General features: G+C 47.1%; 1 protein-coding gene across 8 annotated transcripts in view; it reads right to left on the reverse strand.

Annotated features, from left to right (window-relative positions):
* MINK1 (misshapen like kinase 1) overlaps positions 1-19,987 on the reverse strand; it is a 2,066,166-nt gene that overhangs the window by 3,968 nt on the left and 2,042,211 nt on the right. For all 8 annotated transcript variants that reach the window (XM_069644001.1, XM_069644014.1, XM_069644008.1 and 5 more), the window contains one exon: positions 15,553-15,692. In XM_069644001.1, the coding sequence (XP_069500102.1) occupies positions 15,553-15,692 (140 nt within the window). The remainder of the gene's footprint in view (positions 1-15,552; positions 15,693-19,987) is intronic.

The following is a 19,987-nucleotide window of genomic DNA, read 5'->3' on the forward strand; positions in this document are numbered from 1 at the left end:
GTACACGAGACCCTCCACCGCTGATAGCCAAGTCCGGGAGAGATGCTGGCCTCTGTGGTACCAACCTCGACTTGAAGCATAAGAAAAGCAAGCAGTTCATCACAGCCGGCGAGTTGAGGGGAAGGCGATAAGAAACTGGGCTTGAACGAAAAGTGGCAAACAGCTCATTTGAACTTTGCAAAGCTTAAAGGAACTTTTGAGAATGGGGGAAAGCCTGCAACAGAGGCGTCCGGCACCACGTGGGTGCTCACGCAGAAAACTCTGGGCGATTAACCGAAGGTAGAGCGTACCATAACCAGAAGGCATTGAGAAGAGGCGAAAATAGGTCAAAGTGGTCATACAGGGCTCTTGTAAAATCCTCTGTACCGTCGAAAGTCTTTGCCCGACAAATGATTTTGAAGAAGGGAAATGAATCCTGCATGGTGAAATCAGCAATGAACTGTGTTTCGTAAAGTTGGCAAAAGTGAACCCAGTGGAGGTATGGTAACCAGAAGGATGAGAAGTGATCAACCAAAGTTCAATAAAAGCCATAGTGAACCCAAAGGAGGGAGGCGAATATCAAGTGGGTCCGAGCCCGATCAAGGGAGATCCAGGGGTGAGAAGTCATCACCCAAAGTTCATTGAGAAAGAAACTGGACAAATTTATTGGTTGAATACAATACGTGACTGGTTGGCGAACGGAAGAAGGGGACCCAGGGGTGAAGCCATCACTCAACGTGAACTGTGGAAAATAACTTTGTGTTTGTTTGTTGGATGCATCAGGCCTCAAGGCCAAGAAACTTTTAATAAAAAAAGAGACTATACAATTGAAGAACCTGATAGCTGGAACGGAACTGTCAGCACATGCTGGGAAGGCTTGAGCGTGTGCTGTGCCCCAAATTGCCACCTTGACCAGTGCTAAAAAACGTGGGGAAGGGAGATCCCTGGCAATCACATCCTGACTTATGATTTGAGAACACTTTTTTTATGGATACCCTATCCCACACTCTTTCTGTTATTTAGTTGTAAGGAATTGGCAATAGGTTTTTCTTAGTACAGGCCCTTTTTATTTTGACAAAACGCCACTAGGACTGCCTTATTTTTCATTTGATGGTTGATGCGTGCTGCCATCTTAGATTTAGCTTAGATTAGGCATTTTTCCTCGCTGCATTTATTGTTCAATAAACACCTTTCAACTGTGATCTCTTGTGTCTGTTTTTACTGTTGCCACCATGAGTTCCTTACACTTCCCCTGTAGTCTGCCTTTTAAGCCAGCAAAAAGCTGAAAGACTCCATAACAATCCTTTGTAAACACTGCCTCCAATGTGCACATGGCAGGCAGCGTTTGCTCAATTTGCAGGCCGGAACGCAATTGCTTTTCTTTTGCACTCCGCTGTGCAAATGTTGAAAATTGGCAGTCACTTTTCTAAGCAACAAGTTGGGGGCAGATTTCTCTCTTCGGCCGGTGCCTCCCACTGGAACAGCCTCCTGGACTCTCTGAAACTTGAGCAGAACCATCTCTGGTTCAGGAAGCAGCACAAGACTTTTCTCTTTGCTTCTGCCTTCTTTTTTCTCGACTTCCCTGCCGATCTCATGTCTGATATTGCACTGGTTACCTGGCTACCTTCTGAATTACGGACCCAGGTCCGTGCATTTTCAGTTGCACACTTGCACTGCCTCCTGGCAACCCTGCACTTGAGGGCTGTATCTGCTTCCCTACAGTCCCCCTACCCGCAATAATCCAACACTTGTTGTTTGCACTTAACCCTGCACTGCCACCTGTTCGTATGTCTTGATCCTATTTCTTGCACTTCTCCTCATCCCCTTCTCATTTGCCCCTTCCCTCTCCCCTGCACTTAAATGATCTCAATGCCCCTTGGCCTCGTAAGATCGCTGTCTTGTTCTCCCTTGTTCCCCCCTTGACTCGTTGCACCTTGAAACATTTGTGTATAGGCGCTCTATAAATAAAATATCATACTGCATTCTCTTGTGATACAGCCGCAGGCCCGGTCCCTCTGCTATGTGATATTTCTGCCTCGACACTTCCCAGCAGAACGAGCATACACCCATTTAGGGGAGGGGGGGGAGACGGGGTATTCACTCGACCTTTTCAGGTGGAGGGTCACGTCTTCAGAGTACTTGCTCCCTTGCCTAAGACTCCACGGAAGTCTCTCCTGCAGCTTTGCTGAGTCGCTGTCTCCACGGGACATCTCACAGCTTCCCAGCAGCTTCCCTTGGCTTTTCTCCAGCCCTCTGTGGGTTGCACTCATCCCCTGCTTTGTGCTCTTGTGTCCATCTCTCTCTCTCTAGAGCATGGGCACCACTTGTCTTTAAGCGCCAGTTTTCCACACTTTGCCTGCCTGACAAGCTGGTTTCAATGCGCCTCCTTCTTCCTCGGTCTCTCCAATTAGTCTGGTGTTCCCGAATACCACCTCCACTGGAGCTGCGGCGTCTACTACTAACTCCTTCAACTAACAACCCATATCCTAGTCCTTCTCTTAACATAGTTGATTATATCTATGGAAACAAAGGAAGGAGCATTATTTGGGTTTCAAAACTTCATTCTTCTTTCATCTGGAGTCAGCCTCCTAGTCTCAGTGGTTTGGGGGCACGGGTGTTCATCTTCTAAAAGTACATATACCCATATGGTATATCTGAATTCACCACTGTAAGAGGAGGTGGAATTGTGCATGTATTGTCGGGGCTTTGGTGTTGGAACGCCGTTTTTTTCTCCTTGATTCTGGGATTTTTCACAGTGAGGAAGAAGAGAATCTCAAGGTGATGAGGCTGAAGCACCCACAGCAGGCAAGGAGAGTGTTGGGTAGGCAGATCACTTCCTGGAATAGTGAGGAGCGCAGCTAGGGCAATGCGAGGAGTGCAGCTAGGGGAATGCGAGGGACACAGAATTCTCTGTGTACCAGCAGTATTGAAAACAAACGTGGCAAGTCACAAAGAGAGGAGCTCTCAGAGCAAGCAAAGTGGGAACATATCTTGTGCGAGAAGTGCGCAGCAGAGTTACAGGCTTGCCGAATGCAGAGTAGATAAAAGATGGAACAAGGAAGTGTCTAGTTCGAGGAGCGCGCAGGGCTAAAGACAATGCGCGTTGGAGCCAGTGTAGCGAGAAGCGCGGAATCCTTCACTGGTTTAATGGCGGCAAGAAGCGAGGAGTGCTTGAACACGGTGAGGTGGAGAAGGCTCAGAGCCCAACAGGAAAAGGGATAGAACAGAGAAACGAGATGGGAAGGAGTCAAAAGGAGAAGGAAACGGAGTAAGTCGTAAAGGGATAAGGAACGCACATCATGTTAGTGGGTGAAAAGAGGCTGCATTTGTAGACACAAGCAGCGTGTGTTGCGAGATGCAGGCAATACCCGTCAGTAGGTCCGAAGAGCGGACCGAGGGGCATCATGTCCACTAAAGGCTGTAGAGCAATAGCGACTCCAGGAGCTGCCTGTGTAGGTTCCTAATATAGGAAAGACCAGTGAGGCGGATAAGGTTGTAATGACACTAGACCTGGAATCCTGCTTTTCCATGGTGTAACAATGTGGCAGCCATCTAGGAAGTGTTGTTCTTGCTGAGAAAAGGTTGGAGCAACTGGTCTTCCTCTGTCTCCATTTATCCCAGAGCTTCCAGGAACGAAAGTTTCTGAAAGTTAGTCACTACACATCAGAGTTTGGTACTGGCACAGAGGTTGATGTTTGAATATGCCCCACACACATTACTGGGTGATTGTTTTGCCCAGGTTCTCGCGCATAAAGAATATTAACCCTTGATCCTGGACCCTCAAACATTAGGGTTATCTGTTTGAAGTGGGGCAGTTGACCTGTGTTCCTCCCCTCTAATTGTATAGTACCTCTGTGGTGAGGCATACTGTGATAGATTACTACTGTTCAGTAGGATTGTTAATGGCTTAACAGCCTTCTCTGTCCCATGCTACAACTAAACCAGCAGTAGTATGAGACTGACCTTGTTATGTCAGTGCTGCCTTTGAGGCACCGGATCCCAAGACACCACCTAAGGGAAGTTCCTGTGCACTGAGAGAAGGTGTTACCCTTCCTGCAGGAGAATCAAACGGGCAAAATCTTGCCTATTGTTACATATGGGATGTAGTCAGACCAGAAACTAATGCACATCTGTGTTGTCATAGCTGCTGTCTTGCTCACAGAGCCGACACTAGAGTGACATCAAATTGATGTGGCTGAATAATTGTGTGCTCTTAGTAGTCGCCATGCCACAACCGGACTTGGCTTATATTTAAAGATTTACGTGCCACCAAACTAAGGGATACAATTTATAAGTTTGGAAACAGAGTTGCAGATGATTAAAACGCTAACTCTGCCTGCAGGAACTCTGTCCCAGCAGCATGGCCCCGAGCGAGCAATGGCCCTCTCCTTTCTAGGAAGCATACAGGGTGCACTTTCTGTTGGACTGAGCCAGGAAGAGGACTAGCATCAGAGTCCCCCAAGCTTGAAATATAGGAGTCAGAACCTCCACATGCAACGCCAACTTATGTGGTGCAGGTCTCCTCTGCTCAAGGCCTCTACCATGACATTTCTCTCTTGCCAATTGGGCTACAAAGGGAAAGATGCAAAACTGAAGACACCAGGTCCACATTTCCAATGCAACAAAAACATTAGAGGGGACTTCAGCTCCAGCAAGCACGTGTGGTGCAAGGTCTCTGTTGGAGGCGCAGATGAGAATGGAACCCTCTGTATGTGGTTTTCCCTCTTGATCCGCTATCGCTTTTATGGGAGAATTTACAATGGCATGCCTATTAGGTCCTATTGCACTTGTGTGACCAATTTGACAAGTGTAGTTTGATCTGCATCATGTGAAGTCTCTCATAAGGTTCTACCAGAATACATGAGGCGAAGAAAACGCAGACATTTCCATGTCGAAAGGCACATATTATTCAGAAACTATTGCTTAAAGAGAGAATGTATGTAATTCTGTTGGCAGGACGGTAAGACCTACCCACCGAACAGGGCCAAACAACACTGATGTATTGTATCTTCTGTATTAGTATCGGGGTAGACATTACCCAATTGATAGGCCCAGTGCAAAAGTAAAATGGACTTTGCACCGCAATGACCTAACTCCTGACTAGGAGTTGTAAACCATATTAGCCAGTCATCCAAGTACGGGTATATATGTATCCTCTGCTGATGCAGGTTAGAAATAAGTGCGTCTATTACGTTCGTAAAGACCAGGCTGAAAGGTAGAACCTTGTACTGATAGTGCTTGTTCAGTATGCAAAAGCGTGGGAACGTCCTGTGTTGCCCCAAATTGGTATATGCATCCATGAGTTTGTGGGCCGATGCCAATGAACTTAAACAAGAGAGATTAGAATCTGGCCTGGGGAGACAATCTTGAACCTTTTTCAGTGCAAGAAAGATACTGAGATTAGACGGTGGGCAGTCATAATGTCGACAGTCAAAATGTCGACAGTCAAAATGTCGAAAAATAAATGTCGAAAAAAATAATGTCGACAAACAATAATGTCAACATTTTTTCCATATTTTTTCGAAATTTTGTATTTATTGTATGAATAAATAAATAAATATTTATAACTAAGATGTGTTGAGTATGAGGGGTGTGGGGGGGTGGCAGGGGGTCTTGGGTGAGAGGGGTTGGGGGGGACATCCCCATAGTAAATGATACTCTTTTTATTTATTTAATTATTGAATTAATAAATAAATAAATAAATATATAATTACTATGTGCTGAGAATGAGGGTGAGACGGTGGTTGGGGGGGGGTGGCAGGGGGGTGTTGGGTGAGGGGGGTTTGGGGGGGACCCCCCCATAGTAAATTAAACTCTTTTTGGTTATTTATTTATTGAAAAAATAAATAAATAAATAAATATATAATTTGAATGTGTTGAGTATGAGGGGTGAGAGGGTGGTTGGGGGGGGGGGGTGAGGGGCGGGGTGGCAGGGGGGTGTTGTTGGGTGAGGGGGTGTTGGGGGGGACCCCCCCAATAGTAAATGATACTCTTTTTGGTTATTTATTTATTGAAAAAATAAATAAATAAATAAATATATAATTAGAATGTGTTGAGTATGAGGGATGGGAGGGTGGTGGTGGGGGGGTGGCAGGGGGGTGTTGGGTGAGGTGTTGATAGCTCTAAGTGACATTTTTTTGTCGACATTTTTTTTTCTAAAAAATGACTTTTTACATTATAAGTATAGGATGTCGACATTATTGTATTCGAAAAAAAAATTTCGACATTTTTGTTTGTCGACATTTTTGTTTCGACATTATGACTATAAACCAGATTAGACAACCGGGGATGGTCCGCCATCCAGCTTGTCCTTTATGGGCAAGTGTGATGAATCCTAGGGAGTCCTCACAAAAATCCGAGGACAAAAGTATCCTCTCAGATGGTCAGGGAAAGGCAAACACTTCCCGGTTCTGACCCTGGGGGCGGTGTTAGCCAGGAGGATCACCTGGGATGAAAGGCGGTACTTGTCTACCTCCAGAAAGGGAATATCATTAATGCCAGTACATGTAATGGCATGCTGCCAAAGACAACGGGTACTCTCTAAAGTTAATTATAACAATGCAAGTGAAGATAATTATAACTGGTCATGTGTTAAGTGTAAGAAAAGCTCTTACAGAAATTGTAACACTCCCAGAGATAAGAAATACTGCGAGTCTCAGGAAGGGCATGCAAAGAGGTCTTTAAAAACGACCTATCTGAAACTGGAAAAACCTCCATCCTCTGTAAAACCAGATATATCTTTCTATCCTTGTGATACTTTAAAGAATATGCTTAAGGAGAAAAAGGAACTTGGTGGGGGAATTATTATTGTCAAAACAGACTTTTGTGCTACAGACTTCAAGTCCCAGAATTCCCAGAGTACTGGGACGAATAAGAGGGCTGCAGAGGCACAAGGTTGCACAGTGCAGCCCAAGTTAATGAGCCACACCTGAGGATGGCTGAGAAGCATAAAAGGCCCCCTCAGGTGCAGGCCATTAGACCAAGTGGAAGTAGTATTGTAGTCTCCACGAAGCAGCAGAGGAAGAAGTCGTGGAAGACCCAGGACACCAAGACCAGAGTGGCGAGAGAAATTGATACCAGTCCTGAGAAGCTCTACGAGCTGGAGATTTCAGCAGTGGAAAGCGCACCTCTTTGTGACTTTCCCCATTTTGAAGCGTTCAGTGGTAGCAGGCGAGCACGGATCACTCGGGAGGTTTCAGTTGCAGAGGTCACGCAGTGGAAAACATCCCTTTTTGTGATATTCCCCACTGTGAATCAGTCAGAGGTGGCAGGCGAGCACTGGATCGCTGGGAGAGCATCAAGGGCTCTGAAAGTAGCCGCGGCGGGACATGTGAAGCCGTGCAGAAGAGAAGGCCGGACCGCGTAGGAGGCTGAAGCAGACGAACTGGCCGCAGCGAGGCCAACAGATGCGCACACCAAATCCGGTGAGTTCACTATTCTATTATGACCCCGAAGCGATCAGTAACGGCCCGTTGCTTGAATCCAGTTGTCTTTTTGAATACCGAACATATAAAACAAGTTGATGATTGTGACGAATACCAAGCTGATATAAACCAAATTAGTTGGCATTTAGAGACTGCCAAGATTCCATCTGAAGGAAGGGACTGTTAAATAGTGGGTTGTCCTAAAAGCCAACCACACAAAGGGGCAATATCTGCAGGAGTGAATCATTGCCAAAGTCAGAACGGGCTCGCGTGCAGGTCATTGTTAAACTATCAGGGTTGCCTAAGCCAAAAGGAAATAACTGAGCGTGTGTGTCTCATGACTAGACTACTCAGGCACTAGTCTATTTGGGTGAAATGGGGACATCCGTATGGTTTTGCTGCACTGAGACACCGTTCCAAGATGGAGCCCTTATTCTCTACCTCTCTTGTGGCTTCTAAAGTACTAACATGGCGCTCTGCTACTGCTTTGCAGTGTGGTTATGTTGCCGCATCCAATTTCAGATGTTCCTGGAACGGGCTCAGGGAGTATCAAGGCTAAGGTATTCTTAGCTTGGCGCTTCTCCTCGTTCCTGCCCTGAACTTCGGTGTTTCTCCTGTTTCCTTCAGTCCCCATTTTGTTTTCGTCCCGATCGTTCCTCCTGTGCTGCCCGTACCTTTTCCAGCTGCCTTACCCTCCTTTCTATTCATTTCAGACTCACCGATTCAGCCTTACCTTCCTTGCTTCCTCTGGCTTCTGTCTCTCGATACCATTAGGCTACCGTTTTGTATTTTAGTTGCCGCCTTGCTATATTGGACTTCCTTCCCTCTGTCTGGAGCAGCATTTCTACATTGCTGCCGTCCAGTTACATCAATCAGGTTTTTTCACCCCTTGGAGTTTTTCCTGACAGGCTGGCTGTTCCACTGACTAGTGTTCATTCCACTGGCCAGGGTGTCGTCCGGAGACAGTCTCCCATTTCTGCGTGAGTCCCAGATCACACAGAGAAAGCATCAGAACTTATTTCCTTATTGATTTATTGAGTATATAAGTGGGAAGGGCAGAAACCTTTTTCTTAGAGTGTTTTCCTTTAGTTTATTTAGGCAGTGAAATCCTCATCAGGGTAGGAATAGTGAGGCATTTATCCAACCTTTTTGAGTTAATAAAAATGTAATCTTTTGAAAAACGTTCACAAAGTTGTCCGTCTCACATTTCTGACCCCACACACAAGGCAAAGAAATTAGAAAAGGAACACACCAGTGGTGTTTCTAGGTTGATCTGCTCTATGGCATCCAACTTCAGAAACTTCCAAAGCACCTCAACGAGTTTGATTAAAACTGTTGAGGGGGAGTAGGTGGAGGTGGGGTACTGGAATGGGTATCCTGTATCTGCTTTGCATTGCATTGCCAAAAAAGGGGTCCATTGAAATCTCCCTCCATGATGGCAAATGGAGTGATAATGACATCAAATACTGCTTTGCCTGCACCACATCAAACCTTAGGCTTCTTAGCATGGCGCTAAAGAACCTGGTGCTAAAGAACCTTTTGTAGGGCGTGGTCTTTTCCTGGACTGCAAGACCAGAGCTTTGGCTTAACCTGTCCCTGCTTTGTGTGTGGGCCAGAAATCCTGTGAATCCCGCTGTGCCTCGTTGTGATAGGGAATAGTTTCTTACCTGTAACTCCATTTCTCCAGCATTGGTATCTTTCATGGATTCACATGCTTAGAATATTGCCCGTCGTCAGACTGGGACCCCTCGGTACATATATATAGCCTTTTCCTATAGGAAAACTTCTGACACTTTTGTGTCCTATCTACGTCCTTTTGGGACCCGCATACGCATGCCCCGTAGGACGTCGCGGTATAAAAGGCCCGCCCCCGCGGCTCCCTTCAGATTTCGGCCCCTCCAAAGTAGGAAGGGTTAAACCTATCAAGCATATACATTGCATCCTGGGGAGGCTGGCGGGCGCATCTGAATCCATGAAAGATACCAATGCTGGAGAAATGGAGTTACAGGTAAGAAACTATTCCCTTCTCCAGCATTGGATCTTTCATGGATTCACATGCTTAGAATAGATTGTATAGCAGTAAACTGGAAGACGGCGGTGAGAATGCAATGCAACATACATCCACAAAAAATACATAATGCATAGGTACACAAGAAATAAGTTTACCCATATACCTGTACCTCCATAAAGCATACGGTTACCAACAGGTAGAAAAAACTCTCCACAGTGCAGAGCTTACCTTATTGAAACAGATGGCGCAGGACTGCTCTTCCCATCTGCACCTCGTCCGCATGCTGCCTCGCAAGGCAGTAATGGCGGGTAAACGTGTGGGGAACAGACCATGCCGCAGCCTGGCATATGTCCGTTAGCGGAATTCCTGCCCATAATGCTGCTGAAGAGGACGTTGATCTTGTAGAATGGGCTCTAGGATGCCCTTGCAGCGGCCTTCCGGCCTTGGAGTGGCAAAACGCAATCATCAACGAGACCCACCGAGCCAGTCCTTGCTTAGAAATTGCATTTCCTCTCTTCGACGGACCATACGCGATGAACAGTTGTCGAGTAGACCCGAGTTCTTGTGTACGATGTAGGTAAAATTTTAGGGCCCTCTTAACGTCCAAGGTATGAAGAGCTTTTTCCGCTGCCGATGATGGGGTCGTGAAGAAAGTAGGGAGGACAATGGACGAGTGTTTGTGATACACTGTAGGAACTTTCGGAACGAAAGTAGGATTAGTTGCCAGAACCACCTTGTCTTTAAAGAATCTTAGGTATGGAGGGTCTACGACCAACGCTTGCAGTTCCGAGATTCTCCTAGCTGCCGTGATAGCAATTAAGAACGCCAACTTCCACGATATGAATTTCATGGCCGAGGTGGCCATAGGCTCAAAGGGTGGTTTCATTAAGCCTGCCAGCACTACGTTGAGACTCCATGTTGGTGGAAAACGTTTTATTGGGGGAAAAGTTCGGAATAAACCCCTCATGAAGTGTTTCACTAACCTGTCGCTGAATAAAGGAGACGACTGTCTCTTCCTCGTGAACCTAGAGATGGCCGCCCGGTGCACCTTTATGGATGTGAAGGATAAACCCCCCTCTGCCAAGTGAAGCAGATAAGGCAGAACTTGCTCCGGAGTCACCCTTAACGGGTATAGTCCTTGTTGTCCTCGACACCACTCACAGAACCTTCGCCACTTATAGGTGTAAGATTTGTTGGTAGAAGGGGACCGAGCCGCTTGCAGAATTTTCTGGCAATCCTCCGAAACGTCTAAGGTACCAAATTCTGAAAAGTCAGGAGCCAGGCTGTGAGGTTGAGACTGTCCGGGTCGTGATGCCACACCGTACCTTTGTCCCGGGACAGTAGGTTCGGGACCCTCGGAAACGCTATTGGTTGTTCCAGCGACAAGTGAAGCAGGTCGGAAAACCACAGTTGCCTCGGCCAGTACGGTGCCACTAGAATTACCCGGCAACTGTACCTGCGTATCCACTGCACCGTCCTCCGTATGAGGGGGTACGGAGGAAAAGCGTAAATTCACTTGTCCGTCCATGGGAAGGAGAACGCCTCCCCCATGGAACCCTCCTGAGGCCATCTGCTTGCGAATTGCTCGCATTTCTTGTTTTCCTTCGTTGCGAAGACGTCCAGTGGGGGGTGACCCCATTTCTCGAAAACATTCGTCAGCTGAACTGTGTCCATTTCCCATTCGTGTATCTGGGCCATCCTTCTGCTGAGGGAATCCGCTTGCGAGTTCCTCACTCCCGGGAGATGGTGAGCCACGATGGATATCTCGTGCTTTAATGGCCAATGCCACACTTTCTGGCCTCCATGGAAAGGGTCCTGGATCGCGTCCACCCTTGTTTTCTCACATAAAACATGGCCGTCGTATTGTCCGTCAGCACTCGTACTCTCGATCCCTTGATGTGTGGTAGGAACGCCTTCAAGGCCCATCGCACTGCTCTGAGCTCTAACACGATGTGTAGGAGTGACTCCGTTTGAGACCAACGACCTTGCGTTTGAAGAGTGCCCATGTGAGCTCCCCAGCCGGTTAGAGACGCATCCGTGACTATGGTTAGCTGGAACTCCGGCTCCTGTAGGGGTACACCACTGTTCAGGTTGTGGAAACTCTGCCACCACTGAAGAGTCCGAAGCAGTTTTGTCGTCGTCGATGATTATCTTGTCTGACCACGATCCTTGGGCCTGTGTCCACCGGTCCGCCAGAAACTCCTGAACTGGCCTCATGAATAGGCGACAGTTGGCCACCAGATGGATGCAGGATGCCATGGCCCCTAGGACCGAAACGTATTTTCTCACTGAAAGCTTGGTGTTTCGCCGTAGTCGACCCGCCAGTTGATTGAGTTTTGAGATTCTGTCGAGGGAAGGCTTCACTAGCCCTGACTGGGTTTCGAACTGTGCCCCCAGGAACACCAACGTTCTCGATGGCATCAACGAGGATTTTTTGAAGTTTATGGCGAATCCCAGCTGTTGTAGAAGCTGCATGGTGGCTTGCAAACTTGTGGTGGCCGACGCTGGGGAGGATTCCCTTACCAGCCAGTCGTCGAGATATGGGTATACATGGTGGCCCTGCCTTCTTAGCCAGGCCGCTACTGGGGCCAGGCATTTCGTGAACGTTCTGGGGGAGGTTTGCAGCCCAAAGGGAAGAACCGTGAACTGGTAGTGAGTCCGCCCTATCACAAACCTCAGGAACTTCCTGTGCTTCCGACACATTAGAATATGGAAGTAAGTGTCCTCCAAATCCAGGGACGCCAGAAAATCCCCTTCTTGAACGGCTCGGATCACTTCCTGGAGCGTGAGCATTTTGAATTTTAGGCTCTTTAAGGACTTGTTGAGATCGCGTAAGTCTAGAATGGGACCCCATTTTCCGTTTGGCTTTTTCACAACGAAGTAAACCCCTTGACCTTTCTGTGATGCTGGAACTAATTCCATCGCACCTTTTGCTAACATGAGTGTTACCTCCTGTTGCAGTACCCCCAGATTGGAATGAGCGACGAACGCAGGTGGAATGTGCGGAGGGCTGCGCTTGAATTGTAGAGAATGTCCGTTCCTTAATGTGTCCAGCACCCATTGATCTGTTGTTATTCGTTCCCATTCGTCGACATAGGCTGATACTCTTCCTCCCTGAACGGTGTGTTGCTCGTCATTGCTGATCTTTGTTTTGCTTCTCTCTCGACGACGATGGATAGGATGGTCTCTTCCTGGAGGTCTGGAAGTTCCGGCGTCGGTTTGCTACTTGAGAAACACGCCTGTATCCCTGGGTACACCGACCTACTGAAGGATCTGTCTCCTGATGCAGAGAATCTGGAATTACCTGAAGCCCCTCTAAAGGGATGAAAAGACTTGTAGCTTCGGCCACTCTGGAGGGCACCCAATGAACGTGGCGTGTCAGAGTCCTCTTTCATTCCCTTCAGGGCCTCATCTACTTTCTCTCCGAATAAAAGGTCTCCCTCAAAGGGCATATCTAATACTTTGTATTGTACCTCCGGTCTGAAGTAGGTACACTTAAGCCATGACTGTCGTCGTAACACGACCCCATTATTGACTTGCTTGAAGCCCGATTCAGCGAGGTCCACCGCGATGTTTATTGCGTAATTGGAGGCTTCCTCACCCTCTCGGACGAGTAACATCGCCGCCTTGTATGCTCTTTCGGAAGATGATCAAGCAACGGAGCCAGCCTGTGCCACATTTCTCTGTCGTATCTGGCTACAATAGCCAGAGAGTTTGCAGCCTTTACTGTAGTTGCTCCCACAGATAGCACTTTTTTGCCAAAAGCATCCTGACGTCTTGCCTCGTTTTCAGGCGGAGTCGTGCACTTGTGCTGAGCCTTAGCTTTCCTCACCGCTGCCGCCGACACCACCGATTCAGGCGTTGGTTGGGAGGATAAGCACTTGGGGGTAGACTCTGGAGCCCTACATTTTTTCTCAAGGCAACCTTTTACCGCCGGTTCTGAAAAGGGGTGACGCATTGTCTGCAAACCCTCCTTCCACACATGATCTAGGATGGGTATTGAAAACACTGACCTCCTTCTCTTACCCATGTGGTCGAAAAGAAAACAGTCCTTTTTCTGTTCCTCCTGACAAACCGAATTCCTTACACGCCTTCTCCATCATAGAATGGAATGATGCAATATCATCCGGGGGGGCGGCTGAGCCGGGCTCCTTGGGGTTTCTAATTCGACCTCTGACTCCCAGGCTGGATCCCTGGAGGGGGATGAGGAGATATCCGACATGGCTCCTCTGTCAGACTCCGAATCTGGCAGCTCACCTTCCTCTTGGGGTGCCTGTGGTGCTGAGACTGGCGTGCGTAAGTGAGTTGGTGGACGGGACGGGCCCGGCTCGTCGATGGGTGACACTGGCAGGTTTACCTGAGGTAGCCTCTGGTCCAACGACTTACATAAAGACTGAAGCGTGGACAGAACCTCCAACGACAAAACAGATTGAGGATTGAGAAGAGGGGCAGACACCGGAACTCCAGACCCCCTCGTCGACGACTTGTCAACCACTCGTAGCCCGAGGTCTGCCGGGCCAGCTATTTCCCCGCTCTCGTCCTCTCCCGAGGACAGCAACACTGCCTGTTCCTGCAGTAAAGTATCCGGAGGGATCAGATCGAAAACTCCAGGCTTCCTGTAGAACCTCCGTCGACGAGGCCACCGTCGCTGTCGTTGTCGGCGGGACGGTAGATACCACGTGCGTCAGTGGTAGGGAGGAGGCCGATGACTGGACCGCCGTCGACGGCGGTGGCTTAGCAGGTGGTTTAGGCGGTCCCGCCTTTTCTGCACTTGGCCTGCTTTTACCCAACTCTCGACTCGTGGTCGATCTATGGTGATCGCCCGAGGAGGATTTCGGCCTTTCCTCGTCATGCTTTTTTGACGAAGATGACGATTTTCTCACCGAAGATTCTTTAGCTGAATGACTCCGAGATGACTCTTTCTCCGCCGGTCGAGATTTCTTCGCCGGTGGTTCTGACGATACAGCGCGGTGTGATGTTTTTGCCGATTGTTTGGAGCCTACCTCCGAAGGGGGGTATGCCCCCGCTCCATCATTCAACCATGCCACCAGCCGTCGATTTCGATCTTTGAGGGTCTTTTGAGAAAACCCTTTGCATATGTCACAGTTATCAGCCAAATGATGAGGGTGGAGACAGTATATACAATCCATATGTCCATCCCCCTTGTAAACCTTTTTCAAGCCGCACGTCGCGCACGGACGAAACAGCGCCTTTTCCGACATGAAGGAAAAATTCACCTAACTCCAACTTCAAGTACACAACCTTGTACAAAATAGTAAGATGACGCGAGGAGATCCCACTACTTTGGAGACGGTTGAAATCTGAAGGGAGCCGCGGGGGCGGGGCTTTTATACCACGACGTCCTACGGGGCATGTGTATGCGGGCCCCAAAAGGACGTAGATAGGACACAAAAGTGTCGGAAGTTTTCCTATAGGAAAAGGCTATATATGTGTACCGAGGGGTCCCAGTCTGACGACTGGGAATATTCTAAGCATGTGAATCCATGAAAGATCCAATGCTGGAGAAGTTTCAAAATGTCAGTTAGACTTTTAACGAGTGTTGTGATGAATCAGGGCAATTCATCCCTTCTTCCCAGGGGCAGCCACTCCCATTGAGGCTAGGGAGGTGTGCCTGCTAAGCAAGACCTTCCGTAGGGGTCAGGGAAAGCAGGACCTCACTCAGGCTGAATCCCCTGTAGGGGACAAGGACTCCCATTCCTACAGGGACTCCGCATGAAGAATACTGTGTATGCCTATAGGAGAATAGAAGAGACAGATGTTCCTTCTGCAACAGGTTCCACCTGTTCAGATAGAGGCAGACCTCCAACGGCCTAAAATGGGCTTGATTGGCTGCAGTCAGAACTACAGTCAGCATTTGCATTCAAATGTTTTATCATAGTGGGATTCCCAGACTGTAGACAGAGAATAATTAAATGTATTTGAATCAAACGGTTCAGTGCTGTGGAAAAACAGGCTTCTGGACGGACAGGGGAAGCCCTCAGAAAGAGAAGAAAGCCTGTAGAGGTAATACGTGTAAATGCTTTAAGTGATATCAAAATAGACAAAGGGTAGAGAAGATAAACATGAGATGGTTAGGGCTTGAGCAGAAAGACTCAAATAATCACAGCTACTTTGTACCTTATCATTCCGTTCACAAAGGAATTTCAAACGCTGTGCTCGTTTGTGCATGAAGACTCCATCCAGGTGTCCAGTCTCCACTGATCGAATCTCTATCGCCTTTTCTCCCCAACCCATGATCTGATTGGAGCAGATGTAGGCTGCAAGAAAAGAAATCAGGATTGTTAACCGTGTATGAAACACACATGACACGGTAGTAGGAAATGATATAGTTCAATAGTGTTTGAACAAATCCATCAACATCTTAATTTCTGCCGTAACATACCTTCACAGGGCTTCCCCTACAGAACTTTAAAGTAACTTGAAAGTGCTGTTCGGCACAATCACAGCAACCTAAGCTTACTCAGAGGCTGACCCTGCCTCCATTTACCCCCTCCTCAGACCTACAGCTTCTCTCAGAGAGCCTTTCCATCTTCTCCACTAGCGTTTTGAAACCGTGCTACGGTACACAAGCATCTCAACATGCATAACGGCTTTATGCTGCTTGCCTTTCCTCCTTTACCCTCTTCCCCACTCTACCATTAATCCTCCTGCATATCCTTCTCTTCTGTTGCCCTCAAAGCACTGTAAGCAAATGGTCGTATGATCTTTTAACAAAATGCAAACAGCGTTTTTTGGAACACACTAACTGAAACTTTCTCAATTTTTGTCTGGACTAGGAATTGTTTCATAGCTCTCCTTTTGTCTCCAACCTTACCTAAAATCTCTTCAGGTTCCTAGAGTTCCAGAAACTGGGGATTTTGTCCCTTATGCATACAATCAGGTTCCAGCCCAAAAGCAAATTGTATCAAAGAAAGATAAATGCATTTTTAGCGAGAGAACATGAAACTCAGTGCTATATGCACATTGTTCCCAATGCATGTTAGCAGTAGCTTAAAAAGGGGCTAATATTCAGAAAGCCACAGGGAACCCAAACATTAGCTAGGGCTCAAGAGTGTCTGTGAAATTACCAACTTACTCGCTAGTGTCCTCAGGGTCACCTAGATACCTTCTAAAGGCCTTCTAAATGGATTGGGCTTGGAGAAAGACACATCAAGAGTTACTGTATGCACCAAGGGCCACCAGATATGAACAGGTCACCGCAGAAATATGAGACTATGCTAAGTGAGAGATGAATGATAAACCGTCATCTACTGAACACAAAAGCAGATTGATGTGCTTACCCAACTACCCGGAACAGAATCTGGTCCACTTGCTTTTGTACTGCAAGCAGGTGGAATGCTTCCCAGATGCCGTTATAATGGCCATATTGTCAGTCAAAATACTTACATGCCCCCTGTCCATTTTTCAGGCAGATCGTTCATTAATTGAAGTGAAGGATGGCGGATCTGCCATTCTGTTTGCAGTCTTCACAAGGTCCGAGAACCAAAACCGGGCTGGCCAGAATGGAACTATCATGCTTAGAGAAGAATCCCTGCAGTCTGCAAACTCCAGGAAAGCGCTGGAGATCAGAGGAATTAGAGCAAGGCATAAAAGGACGTGCCTTGCAAGTCTAACAGCAGGGCCTCTCTCTGCAAGCTAACAGGAGGCAAAAATGAGGCACTTGCAGTTGTGGACAGTTGCAAACAGGTCCAGCCCACTCCAAAGGTGAAAAATCGGAAAGAATACAGCTTGACTGATCTTCTGTTCATGTCTTGAATGTATCAATCTGCATCATCCTGTGTTGAGGAGATCTGAGAGGTGGACAACATTGAGGGAGATATCCCTTGGGAAATGACCCACTCCCAGATGGACACCATCTGATGGGAGAGTGGAGGGGACTTAGAACCGATCTGCTTGTTTATATAAAACACTGAGGTTGAGTTTGCTGTCTTCATCAGACCGGTCTTTCAGTGGATGACTGGGAGCGAGGCCAGCATCTTGTCTGAAAGGGAAATTCAGCATTTCCCTTCAGGGAAGAACCCTCTATTCGAAGGGCAGTTATGGCATTACTGTTATTCATATCCCCTTAACCAGGAAAAGGATAGGAGATGCTCCTAATCAATGTTCCCTCTAAGCTGTGCGCATGTGCGCTTGCCCAACTTCCTTCTGAGTGCTGCTCAGAAGAATTTCAGCAGCGCACACAGATAATTCCCACCTATTCAAAAAGATTAGATAATGCACAAGGCACACAGTTGCCTTCTCTCAAAATGAAGCTAATGTTATGAACTAGTATTGATATTCTAGTCTAGCCTATTTACATTGCCCTACTGTGTAAGCTTGACCTTTAAACCCCCCCCAAACCCTAAAAGCAGGATACATCCACAATAGGTTAAAAACTAATATGAACAAGTTACTACATGAACATAAGATATAATTAAGAGCTGTCTGCACACATTAACCAAATGATCTCCCCTCCCTACCCATGACTCATATACTTGACTATCACACTTATACCTTATGACTCAAACTTCCTTCCCAGACCTCATTCAGATATATTACCAGACAACATTGACTCTACCTACCTTGGCTCTGCAAATGGTTACCAGACTTGTACTTGCATCCACTTGTTTTAAGTTTCTAATATGAATGACGTTTAAGCACAAGAATTTCTGTTACTTAGAAAAAGCGTCACCCAAACTATGTAGCCCAACCGTCAGCTCAAATATCAGATCCTGAGTGTAAGTAAGTAGGCTACATGAATGGTTAATCTCATCCGATGATTCCTATTCTTTGTACATATGTCACACAAGCACTTTGAAGCAGCCCCACTTGCTAATTAATGCATTCTAGAAATTAAAATTTGAATTTGCCTTCTAAGGATTTTGAGTAGGCACATTTCATGTCTACTTTATAAGCGGAGAGCATGCAATATCATTAACCTGGCCTGCAAGGGATAATGGGCATGGACTTTGCCTGCCATTATTCGTATATAGTATTAGGGCAACGGATATTCAGATTACTAGGATGCTTTTCACACAATCTGCCACCTTTCAACGTTTTCAAAGTTCCATGGGACATAGACCGTTACAAGTTATATGCTAACTCGCTGCTATACAAACAGTTTCACTGAACATTTTTATAATCCTCCCCAACAATTTAAATGTGGGGTGTGTTGCAAACAATCTTGTATACACTTCATAGTAATTGGGCATTTACAGATTCATGGCATTTTCTTAAACTGCACATTTTACTGCTATAATCCCACACTTTTTACAGAGCCCTCTCTACTGTTATTGGAGGCTAGCAAAGGAGCCGGGTGGGGTACAGATGGAAGGGCACAGGAGAACACTCCTTTGGGGTGAAATAAGAATCAGCAATGTTTAAAAATCCAAATCAGATGTTTTGGCAGTAAAGTACAGTGAAGGAAATGAGTTTGTTTTCTGAAGGATAGGATACTCTAGGAAGACTCTAGGAAACTGTGCCTTCGGTTTCTTCTCTGCTCACTTGCTGAGGGCTTTTCAATATGATAATTTGTTTGCGTTTATTGCCTCTAGCATCCCTATGTATCTTGTCCAACTGATAACAGCGAATTTCATAAGAGGGGTCCCTAGTTAAAAATAAGAGAGCAGTCAATATGTTGTACCTACTTATTTTCTCCCGCCTCTTCTACTGCTCCTCTCTCCTCTTTGGACTCCCTGTCTCTCACCTGACTCCCCCAAAATCCATCTACCACTCCTCTATCCGTACTCTATGTCTTCTTGGCCCTCGAGACTCTATTTCCACCTCAATCTCTCAACTCGGCTGGCTTCCTTTCCTCTCACAACTGAAATTTAATTTCCTCTGTCTTGTCTACAAATCTCTCCATGACCTGCCCCCCCTATCTTTCTTCCCTCCTCTCATTTTACTCTCCCGCCAGCTCGGTTCGCTCAGCTGATCTCTACCTTCTCACTGTACCCCCAGCCTCATGTGCCTACTTGCGCTTCCGCTCCTTCCAACTCTTGGCCCCCCCCTCCACTGGAACTCCCTACCTCTTTCTATCCACTCCACCCCTACCTACTCATCCTTCCGCTCCTCTCTGAAAGCCCTTCTTCATCCCCGACTCTCCTTGCCTACCACTCCCCTCTCAAGCCCCCTGCCCCCCCTTCCCCCTCCACCTGATGACCTCAAATTGGACACTGAAACACTTAGGGGCGTAGGAGGTCACCAGGAGATCCCCCCCATTCCCTCCCTCCTTCCCCCTTCCTCCCACTCCCCTGACCTCAAATCAGACATTGAAACCCATCAACTACCTCCTCTCCCTTCCCCTCCTTCCCCCCCTTTTAAGTACATTGTTCTACATACTGTATCACTGGTTTGTTTCATGTTTGTAAATATGCTTCTTACATTATTGTACCTTGTTGTTATACTGTAAAGCGCTTTGGCTTAAAGCGCTAAATAAACAGACAAACATAACATTGCTGCTATTGACTTAAAAGGCAAATATGTGATTTTCTTCAACGGTGCTCCAGACGAAACCTCAGTAAGACTCCAGTATAATTGTGTCTAGGCTGTGGTGAGGAAGGGTGGGCGAAAC

Source organism: Ambystoma mexicanum, chromosome 1p (genome assembly GCF_040938575.1).
Source record: "Ambystoma mexicanum isolate Mex_15411 chromosome 1p, UKY_AmexF1_1, whole genome shotgun sequence".
Taxonomy (NCBI): Eukaryota; Metazoa; Chordata; class Amphibia; order Caudata; family Ambystomatidae; genus Ambystoma; species Ambystoma mexicanum.